Source organism: Colossoma macropomum, unplaced genomic scaffold (assembly GCF_904425465.1).
Source record: "Colossoma macropomum unplaced genomic scaffold, Colossoma_macropomum, whole genome shotgun sequence".
Lineage (NCBI taxonomy): Eukaryota > Metazoa > Chordata > Actinopteri > Characiformes > Serrasalmidae > Colossoma > Colossoma macropomum.
In genome coordinates this window covers 22222923-22233833 of record NW_023494791.1, presented here as the reverse complement: position 1 = coordinate 22233833, position 10911 = coordinate 22222923, and the positions used below count along the sequence as shown (strand labels likewise).

Sequence of the window (10911 nt, the reverse complement as noted above, 5' to 3'; positions counted from 1 at the left end):
GCATATATACAATTTGTAAAAGTCAGAGGTCACCCTTCATTTATTTAACATCCGATCAAAATGGCCATTAAGTTCAAGTTTTTCATAGAAAAAAAAGCAGAACACATACAGTTGTGTGCAAAAGTCTGAAGCACCTAAACCATTATTTAAAACCATTATTTAAAACCATTATTTAAAACCATTTGGGCAATAAGTGTGTTTTGTACCAAATTTTTGTTTTGTAAAATCACCATATATAATTTGAAATAAGGCAAATAAACATAAATACAGTAAAGATAAAATCCACACAGATACAGTAAACAAGACTTTTTTTCCTTCAGGAAAGTAATTGGAAAGCCTAGACATTACAGGGATCAGAAGCACCCCTGATTTCTTTTATTACAGCACTGATTAGCCAACTTAGTTAATGGATGATAGCTACAATTCATACGGAGCTTTCTGGAGACAAGGTTTGGAAATGGTTAAACAAACACATTGACATACATAAAATCACTGTTTACTGTATTAATGTTATTCGTATTTATTTGAATATTAGTTTTTCAGAGCCAATAAACCTTTGAGTACCTAAAACTGTACTGTATATTTAACAAATAATTACACAGAAACCTCAGCAACTAAATTTAATATTAAAATTTCACGGTATTTGTTGTGGCCACTATTTGCCTTCATAACAGCTTCCATTCTTTTCAAAGAAATCCACACCTCCAAGGTTCAGTCTTAGAAGTTGGTTGCATTTTCTGCTTCTCATGATCCAAATAATCCCAAACAGATTTAGTGATGTTGAGGTCTGGACTCTGGGGTGGTCAGCCCGTTGTTCTGAGAACACCAGCGGCTCATTTCTTTTATCCAACATTCAAACAAACGGTAATTTTTGTCTATTTTCTTTTCTCTTTAAGGGCTTCTTGACAGCTACACATCCTTTCAGGCTCAGGGCTAAGTTGTCTTCTCACAGTAGAAGGATGGACAGAAACACCTGTGAGTTTTTTTCAGATCTGAAGTAAGAGTGGAGCTTGATTTTCTCCTCTCTCTCAAAGATGAAAGGTCTAAGTACTGTTTATGTGATAGTGAGTTTTGGTGCTCTACCAGGTCTTGCATGGTTGTTAGGAGTGCCTTTTTCTCTATATTGTTGAAAAAAAAAAACTATTGAAGTGTTTTTTTCCTTTGACTTTTTCCTTCCTTGTGCTAATAGATTAAGTTACATCTAACCTGCATTTAATGAGTGTTCTGTCTGGAAATGAAATAAATGAAAGAAGGTCAGACATATATATGTACTTCCTCAGCCCATATTAGGAAACTAATGAGCTGAGAGGGGGTGGAGAGGTGGAAGAGGAATTACTGAAGCCTAGAAGAGGTGAAGCAGCCCTTAACATTTCAGCAGAGAACATGTCTGTCCTGACCACACTGCTGCTCTTCTGTAATATAATGCTCCTCTGCTGTGTTGACTGTAAGTTACTGTCTAAGTTCTGCTACTTTTCTGTCTTCTTCAGCTCTAGCTTGGGTCTGGTGAGTCATGATCAGGTATGCTGCTTTCTGAGAATATAACTACTATTTCACCACTCTGTGTCTTTAAGGCACTGTACCTCTGCAGGATGACACGGCGCCCCTCGAGGTGGAATTCCATTCAGTGGACTTCAGAAACGTCCTGCACTGGAAACACCATCCCAGGGCACCAGAGGACTTGCAGTACTTTGTACAGTATAAAATGTAAGTTTATAAGTTTCATGATGAACTTCACACACATTGTTAACTTTATTGAACTTTATAGGAGTTTGAACTTTCTGAACTTAGTAACAAGATTTATTTTCAAGTCAGTTTTGGAACATCTCTTTTGGCCCATATGTCATGAAATGTAAAAGGCAATTGGCTTTTTCAAATGAAGTACAAGAAAAAAGGTATAATTTACATTTACAGCATTTAGCAGACACACTTATCCAGAGCGACTTACAAAAGTGCTTTGTTGTCCACTCAGAGAAAGTATCTTTGCTAGTTACAAATAGGTTAGAGAGAAAGCTACTCCTGAGCTCAGATATTGCTAGAAACCAAAGCCTATGTTGATGCCTAAAGAAAAAGAAACAGAATTAAACATAGCACAATACAATATATTTCAATAAGTGCTGTACAATACTAAAGCACTGTTGCCAAGCAACCATGGACTGCTGAATGAGGAGAATGTTCATTGCTGTATATTGCAGTCATTTCTTATATATATTTTTTTTAATTTTGTCATATAAGAATGAACATATGATAACACAGCACTGTTTAATGCAATAAATCTTCGCTTTATAATATAATTTTTTGTCACCAAATTACCACAGAGTCTTATTTAGCACAAATCCAGTGTCGCCCCTCTTCCCACACTGGGGCTGAATCTCAAATGGCTTCCTGCTCCCTACAAAGTGCACTACATAGGAATTTAAATACTGGATGCTGCACCCCAATGGTGCAAAATACAACTAAGAAATACTCATTTGGGATTCAGCCACATCCATACTCGATAAATGCTGCATTATTTGGCTGTAGAGGCTAGAATTTCTAAAATTTCATAGTTAGCACACTATTTAGGCAGTATGGAGCCATTTGGGATACAGGGTGGGTTTGACGCAACTTCTGACTGAAACAACATTTGAAGCGCATAATCCATTCGAGTGACATTTTTTAGACTTTTATACTGCTGTTTTACAGTTGGTCATACTGTAAGTGCTTTAATTCAAGCCTGTGATATTACTGATGGAGGTGTTTAGGCTGTTGGCTATCTTTTAGCCTGTTAGCTAGCTGACTAGCCTAGTTCTAGTTAAGAACACAAGTCACCAGCCCCTCAGTTTAAAGAAAAAATGGCTTCTTACTTCATCAATATTCTCAGAGGTCCATGTGAGCAGTATGAGATTCTAAGATTATTCCATTAACAGCACAAGGTTTTTGTGCCGTAGCGCAGTAATACATAGTTCAGTTGTTGTGAGGTGGTCATAGGTGTGGTATATCGTGGATTTTACAACGGCTCAACCAATCAGATTTTAGGACCGGAACTATCATTTTATAAATTTCAATAATACGGAGGCCTGCTGGTGATCATCCCATACAAATAAAAATAATGCATGGCCACACCTTATTAACACGTGGGAACAAGATCCTATTGCGTGGCCACTACTTAATTATCTTGTTCCCACACCTTACTAAGTCATGGCCATGCGTTATTTTTATCAATACAGGATGTCACCAGCAGGGCTCTGTACGATAAGTTGAATATTATATTGTATTGTATTGTACATACATGTATGTATGTTGCATGTACATGTATACATTGTATATACATCACTGTGATGATTTCACCTGATCACACTGAGTAGGTCTTGTAGCTGTAATCTTTGCAGTAGCATCTGATATGCCTAAACACAAACTTAACAACTGAACGAATGCATTTAAACTGGTAAAATGGCACACAGGATTGAGTCAATGCTAAGCAGCTTTGGTTATCTCCCCTATGGAGAGTTTCTATGGTGACTTGCTTGTCTTGGTTTCAGCTATGGAGATAAGCAGTGGAGCGTAGCTGAGCTCTGTCAGGCCATCCGAGAGCTTCAGTGTGACCTGAGCCAGGAGACATCAGACCCCAGAGAGTGGTACTACGCCAGGGTCCAGTCTGCATCCTCAGAAGGTCTGTCACCATGGGTCATCAGCTCCAGATTTCACCCGCAATGGGACAGTAAGAGGCAAAGTTACTATTTTTGTCCGTTACTTCGTAAAATGTTTTAGCACAGAGTTATTGTAAGATATTTTCTTCTAATTATCAAACATACATAGACATACACTGATCAGCCATAATATTAAAACCACTCCTTGTGTCTACACTCATTGTCCTTTTTATCAGCTCCACTTACCTTATAGGAGAACTTTGTAGTTCTACAATTACAGACTGTAGTCCATCCGTTTCTCTGCATACTTTGTTAGCCTCATTTTACGCTGTTCTTCAGTGGTCAGGACTCCTACAGAGGAGGTATTATTTGGGTGGTGTGTGTGTGCATAAATTTTTGTGGCAAAATTATTGGCACCCTGAAAGAATATTCTTACTGAAACCAAAGGAATCTACATCTTTGAGGAAAAAAAAACTTTCTTTTTATTACTCCGTGACTCTGGCAACTCCATTGTAGTCTATGACCATTTCATGTCTCCCTGGGGCATAAATATGAGGTTACACATTTTTCCTTTGTCATCCATCTGTGTGGGTAAAACCAAACAGCCACTTGAAACGACCATTAAGCACAATCAGGGTGATAATAAAAGTTTGAAAAGCACAGAAAAGTTGAAGATTTGCTAGGAAGAGGATGCATGAGTATACTGCCACAGTGTACAGTAAGGAAGATGGTAAGAGAGGCTAAGAGGAACCCTCTTAGTTCGTCATCACAAACATCAAAGTTTTTCACAGGCTGCTTTGGAGTCCAGGGACACTTGTAAAAATCAATGATGTAATGAAATCCACTTAACACCAGGAGATTTTAGTCCATCTGTCGGCCTCTCCCAGAAGGCTGAAACTTGGCCGTGTGTGGACGTTTCAACAAGATAATGACCCCAAACCCACATTAAAATCCACACAGAAATAACTGCAGGAAAAAAAAGTTTTGCAATGGCCCCCTCATTGGCCCCCAGATTTGAACCCAACTTTTTAATAACCGATTCCTAATCTGTGCAGGTCCACAACCGTCTGTCTTATTTGAGTTGGCAGCTATTTTGGTTAATCCATGCTAATGAAAATCTGTGGTGTGTATTGAAGAGGGCAGTCAACAAGTGAAGACCCAAGAATATAAAGGAACAGGAGATGTATTGCAAGTGTTCTCCCACCTTGTTAAGCATTAAAAAAAAACAAAAAAGTGTTGTTATTCTTGCCAGGGCACCACGGGAAACTTCACCACAAATTAATAATGGTGTGCCAATTTGAAACCTATGTTTTTTTTTTTAAAAAAGTGTGACACACATTATGTGAACTGAAACAGTTTCTTCTGTATTACAGCCATCTTCAGTCCACCAAAAATTAAGCTGAATGTGACGGAACAAGGGATTGTGGTACACATCAGACCCCCGCGGTCCCCTCTTCAAGGAGAGAGGAATACCAGAATCTCAGTCGCAAAACTTCAAAAGCTGATATTCAGGCTATACCTCATACATGACGGAGTGGACAAGGTACAGTAAGAACCTTTTTGCAGTGTCTGGACATTGCTTCACCAGTTCATACATGTTATCTGAATGATTCGTTGCATCCAGTTTATCCAGTTGATTAAGTACATTTACATCTATTGGCCATTGAATATGGATGTACTTTACAATTACTGAATAAAGCCCATTTGCTGCCGTACAATATATTAGCCTCCCTGTATCCCATCCATCAATGGAAAGGGACCACCACAGGACCACCGCAGAGCAGATATTATGTGGGTGACTGATTATTCTCAGCACAGCAGTGAATTCAGTATGGCAGAGGCAAAGTAACATGTGTGGTGCTGTTACAAGTGGCAACAGCATTCTGTGGTCAGAAAATGACCACTGATGAAGGGCTAGATGACTGACAAATTGGTGAAAAAAGATGAGCTATAGTCACAAACTGTACGCCTTAAAGGTGGACCAACAAGGTAGGTGTATCTAATCGAGTAGAAAGTAAGTACACACAGTGTTAAACACCCCAGCAAGCCTGCTGTGCCTGACACACCTGTACCAGTGCAGCACCCCCTGCCAATTATCACTGCTGTGCTGAGAATGGCTCACCAAACAAACAACATCTGGTCAGCAGTGATCCTGTGGTGGTCCCTTCCCATTGATGGTGGGGAAAAAGGGGGCTTGCAAACTTTGAAGCAGCAGATGGGCTACAGTCAATAATTGAAAAACTTCAAAGTGTATCTATATTCTACATGTTAAAATAGAGTGAGGGCAGGGGTCAGTTTGGTCTGAGGGGGACCAACATCAGGAAGTTTAGGTTTACATATGTGCTTTATGTATCAATATTAAAACAAAAAAGCAAATAATAACAGAAATAATATCATAATACTGTAAAGAGAATCACTTTTGTTGCTTATTACAATGACATTCTTTTTCCATTATCACTGAAATTCTTTGTCTGCATATTGCTATCAATATCTCAGCAAAATACCTCAATAATGATGTTATAATAATTAAGAAGAAAAAGGAAGGACTATTAACTGCTGCAACAAATGATCATGGTACAGTAAAAGAGTGTAGAAAACCATATTAAACCATACTAACCAATTCCAGAGTTGGTTAGTACATCCTTCTTCTGTTGTCACTGAGTATAACACAATCTATTTTGGGGTTATATATATATATATATATATATATATATATATATATATATATATATATATATTTATATATATATATATACTCAGCCTTGTACTTTATTCAACAACCATTGGTCCTACTGGTCCTAATAAATGTGTAGTTACACATTAACAATGCAAACAATTACACAAGTGTATATAGTTGTAACAGCATATTTCTCTTATGTAATTATGTGTATATAATAGGTTAATAACTGATGTTTTTCCAACAAGACTTCTCTGATTATTACAGTTGGTGTGTAATAACCTACATTATAAAAGAACTTTTATGCACACTTATTTGAGGCATTTGCACATCACAGAATGGTTTAAAGCCAGAACTTTGTTTACCATGTCACAACACTAGCATAATACTACAGCTTGCTAAATGTTGGGAAAGTTGGCATTCCCTGTGCAGATGCAGTGCAGGTTCTCTCATAATGTAGTTAAATACACACAACTGTTAAAATCAGAAAAAGTCTTGTTGGAAAAGCAGCAATTTATACAATTGTAATTACACTCACTCATTATAAATGTGTAATTATATAAGAGAAAACATGCTGTTGTAACTATCAAGGTATACATGTATAATTGTATGAGTAAAAATGGAAGTAAATGGCAAACTTGCATTTAGATAAGCTGTACTACTGTAATTCATTTTCAAAAGTAAATACATCACCAGTAGTTACATTGTTATTGCACACATTGTTAATGTGTAACTACACAGCTATTAGAGACCCAACTATCCTTGCATAATTTCAAAAAGGGCAGTGGACAACTTGCACCAGTTAGTGTAGGTTATAGCAGTCATTTTTCATTCAGGCTGTTTCCATGGCTCTATTGAAGATGATCCCTTAAGGTGATGCTTCTTATCATGTGTCGTAAATATTATACTTCCCGTGGACTACTTCTCACATCTCTCACCTTTGCCTGGCAGGAGACCTATGAAACCATTGGTTGCTCCAAAAAGGTTGTGATTCAGGCCTTAAACCCTCAAACGACCTACTGCCTTCAAGCTGTTACCATCACACCCCGCTCAGGCCGTACAAGCGCGAGGGGTCAAAGTACCTGCGTCACCACTCCGTGAATATCAGGGTCCAGTGTCTCCCAGAGGTAAGCCTTATATAACCTGCTGCATTGTCTTTATATAGTGGTAAGAACACTCGAGATGGCCAGTGGTGTCAATCACCCAGTCCTACCATTGTTTTCTCTACACAGTCCCCAGGGTGCTGCAGGAGAGTGGGGGTGAGATCTTTCAGACTACATGAAAAAGATGAAAAACAGACTCTTAGTCGTCATCAGATACTCAAGGATTGGTCCCTTGAGATTGGCTCACATTAGGGGCCCATCACCTTAGGCTAAAATTAGAGCTGTGATCTTCCATGCTTCGGGGCTAAAATTAGTCTTTCACATCCCTTACCATTGGATACAGAGCAGGCCTATATGGTATTTTTAGAGCACTTATCTGACAATTTCCAGTTTTCTCTCTTCTCCTCTACTCTTTTCTTCCTGCAGGAACAGACTGCTTCTGGATTCCCTGGTTAAACAGGAAATGCCTCACAAACATCAAAATTCAATGAACAATGAAAAAAATGTTTTACAATAGTTAACATTATATTGCAACATGATTATTTATCTATAGCATGAACTTTGCCAGAAATGTATAAAGCTTTAATATAAGTGGATTGATTCATATGAAAAAATAAATGTCTCGAATATCATTTTCTCCTGTTTTGTAAAAAAATTACATTGTCATTCAAGCTGGTAGTAGGATAAAAAATTCCTTACTTTTTCCTCTCTCACTGCCTGCTTTAGTCCACTAATGCTCCCACAATCCCCTGAGCAGATGTTCAATACAACACTAATAATAGATTTATCAGTTGCAAACATGTAGATGATTAGTTTGATCATTCAGTAACACTGAGGCTGATAACTGATCATCACATTGATTTATCAGTCTACTCAGGCTTTAGCAGAGCTCAGTAACACTGAGATTAATAACTGATCATCACATTGATTTATCAGTCTACTCAGGCTTTAGCAGAGCTCAGTAACACTGAGATTAATAACTGATCATCACATTGATTTATCAGTCTACTCAGGCTTTAGCAGAGCTCAGTAACACTGAGATTAATAACTGATCATCACATTGATTTATCAGTCTACTCAGGCTTTAGCAGAGCTCAGTAACACTGAGATTAATAACTGATCATCACATTGATTTATCAGTCTACTCAGGCTTTAGCAGAGCTCAGTAACACTGAGATTAATAACTGATCATCACATTGATTTATCAGTCTACTCAGGCTTTAGCAGAGCTCAGTAACACTAAGATTAATAACTGATCATCACATTGATTTATCAGTCTACTCAGGCTTTAGCAGAGCTCAGTAACACTGAGATTAATAACTGACTCATCACATTGATTTATCAGTCTACTCAGGCTTTAGCAGAGCTCAGTAACATTGAGATTAATAACTGATCATCACATTATCAGTCTACTCAGGCTTTAGCAGAGCTCAGTAACACTGAGATTAATAACTGATCATCACATTATCAGTCTACTCAGGCTTTAGCAGAGCTCAGTAACATTGAGATTAATAACTGACTCATCACACTGATAAATCAGTCTACTCAGGCTTTAACAGGAACTTCAGTGTTTGTAAACAAGCCTTTAATTGAGCTCCTCTTTAGAATTTGTGTAATGAGCATGTTTGCTACATGCTGTGCGATGATTCTAGAATTGTTCATAAACAAGCATTGATGGTGGTTCTTTTCAGTACTGTATGTTTTTTATTTAGTGGGCAAGTATTCTACACGTATTCTTCTAAAAATGTAAAAATAACTGTATTCTGCATACTGCCTTTACAAAATGTAACTTGGACTGAATACAGATACTTAATTTTTGCATTCTGAACACACATTCCCAATACTTGCATTCTATTACATACCAACCCTGTATATACAAGAGTCAATGACAACTAAGGTTTTTTAAATGACAATTTTTAAAAATCTTATCAAAAAGGACATGATATGCATCTGCATATCATATTTGCATTTATATCTATGCACATTTTCTATCTTAAATACAGTTAGTGATATCAAAGCTTTAAATTGCCTCTTTCAGTTATTAAAACTATACTGGTCTGGTTGTGCCATTTGAATTAATGGCTGTGCCACCTGACTTTACAGACTAATTGTAAATTAAACAGATTTACTTAGACACACGCAGAAACCTTTTACCTTGAGTTTATACTTATATTTTTTAAAATAAATAAACAATATTATAACAATCACACATATTTAATGGTTTTTCTGAGGTCACACCACCTGATGTGGTAAACTGAACCATTCTAACCACGACTCCAAAATGATATTTTTTCCAAAATTTGTAAATGGGCTACGGATCTTGGCATTGCAAGCCTGGCCCTCTTTCATGAAAGCACAACAAAATAAAAGTCCTTTGTTTTTGGTTGTGCCACCTGACATTTGAGGAAGTGAGAACTTGTGGACAAAAGTTTCAGTGAGTTGAGCACTTTTAAAGTCGCTTAATTTAGCAACATTTAAATTTTTAAAATGAAAACAAACATAAAAACATGCCAAACTATTTTATCTGGAATTTTATATAACTAAACTACCTTTTTAGTAGTTTACTTCATTGACAAATTGTTGGACAGCTGCACCACCTGACATTTTTAGTCTTTTGGAACAAAAAGAAACAAATAAATTTTGTGAACGCACTGAAAATTGTTTCACATAAAAGAGGTTGAGCTGAATAATTTGATATGTCATGTATTTGTTAAATTATTTGTTGGGAAAATAATGGACTTGGACACATCATGTCAATGGCTGACACACACAGACACACAAAGACCAGTGACTTCATTAAGTACACCTACCTTGTATCTACATTCTTTGTCCAGTTTATCAGGTCCATTTACAATAAAGATGTATTTTGTAGTTCATACTTTATTAACCCCCTTTTACCCTGTTCATTAATGGTCAGGACCCCCACAGGACCCCCACAGGACCCCCACAGGACCACCACAGAGCAGGAATTATTTGGGTGGAGGATCATTCTCAGCACTGCAGTGACACTGATGTGGTGGTGTGTTGTGTTGCTACGAGTGGATCAGACACAGCAGTGCTGCTGGAGTTTTTAAACACTGTGTCCACTTACTGTCTATTCTATTAGACACCCCTACTTCGTTGGTCCACCTTGTAGATGTAAAGTCAGAGAAAGTAGCTCAACAGTTGATGCACAGTTTGTGTTGGTCATCCTCTAAACCTTCATCAGTGGTCACAGGATGCTGTTTGCTGGATACTGCAGTGCTGAGAATGATCCACCACCCAAATAATACCTGCTCTGTGGTGGTCCTGACCATCGAAAAACAGTGTAAAAGGGGGCTAACAAAGCATGCAGAAAAAACAGATGGAATTGTAGAACTACAAGTGCACTTATATGGTAAAATGGAGTATGACCTTTTGAGAAGGGTTATATTCTTCCGGGCGGGCAGGGACAACGTTTGCTAGGACGTCTTGGAATGGCAAACAAGAAAAAACCTACCAGTTGGTACACAATAAACAGATCAAA

The 10911-nt window shown here is 37.6% G+C and overlaps 1 protein-coding gene across 2 annotated transcripts; it reads left to right on the top strand.

Moving 5' to 3' along the window:
* Positions 1–1318: 1318 nt before the first annotated feature.
* On the top strand, positions 1319–7890 carry il22ra2 (interleukin 22 receptor, alpha 2). Of its 2 annotated transcripts, none has more exons than XM_036573470.1 (6): positions 1319–1444; positions 1572–1704; positions 3519–3697; positions 5000–5169; positions 7255–7430; positions 7833–7890. In XM_036573470.1, the coding sequence occupies exons 1-5, from the start codon at positions 1384–1386 to the stop codon at positions 7402–7404; spliced, it is 693 nt and encodes a 230-aa protein (XP_036429363.1). In that variant the 5' UTR covers positions 1319–1383; the 3' UTR covers positions 7405–7430; positions 7833–7890. The 2 variants fall into 2 exon arrangements, with proteins under 2 accessions (XP_036429363.1, XP_036429362.1); XM_036573469.1 differs by lacking the exon at positions 7833–7890 and adding an exon at positions 7536–7721.
* Positions 7891–10911: the final 3021 nt, after the last annotated feature.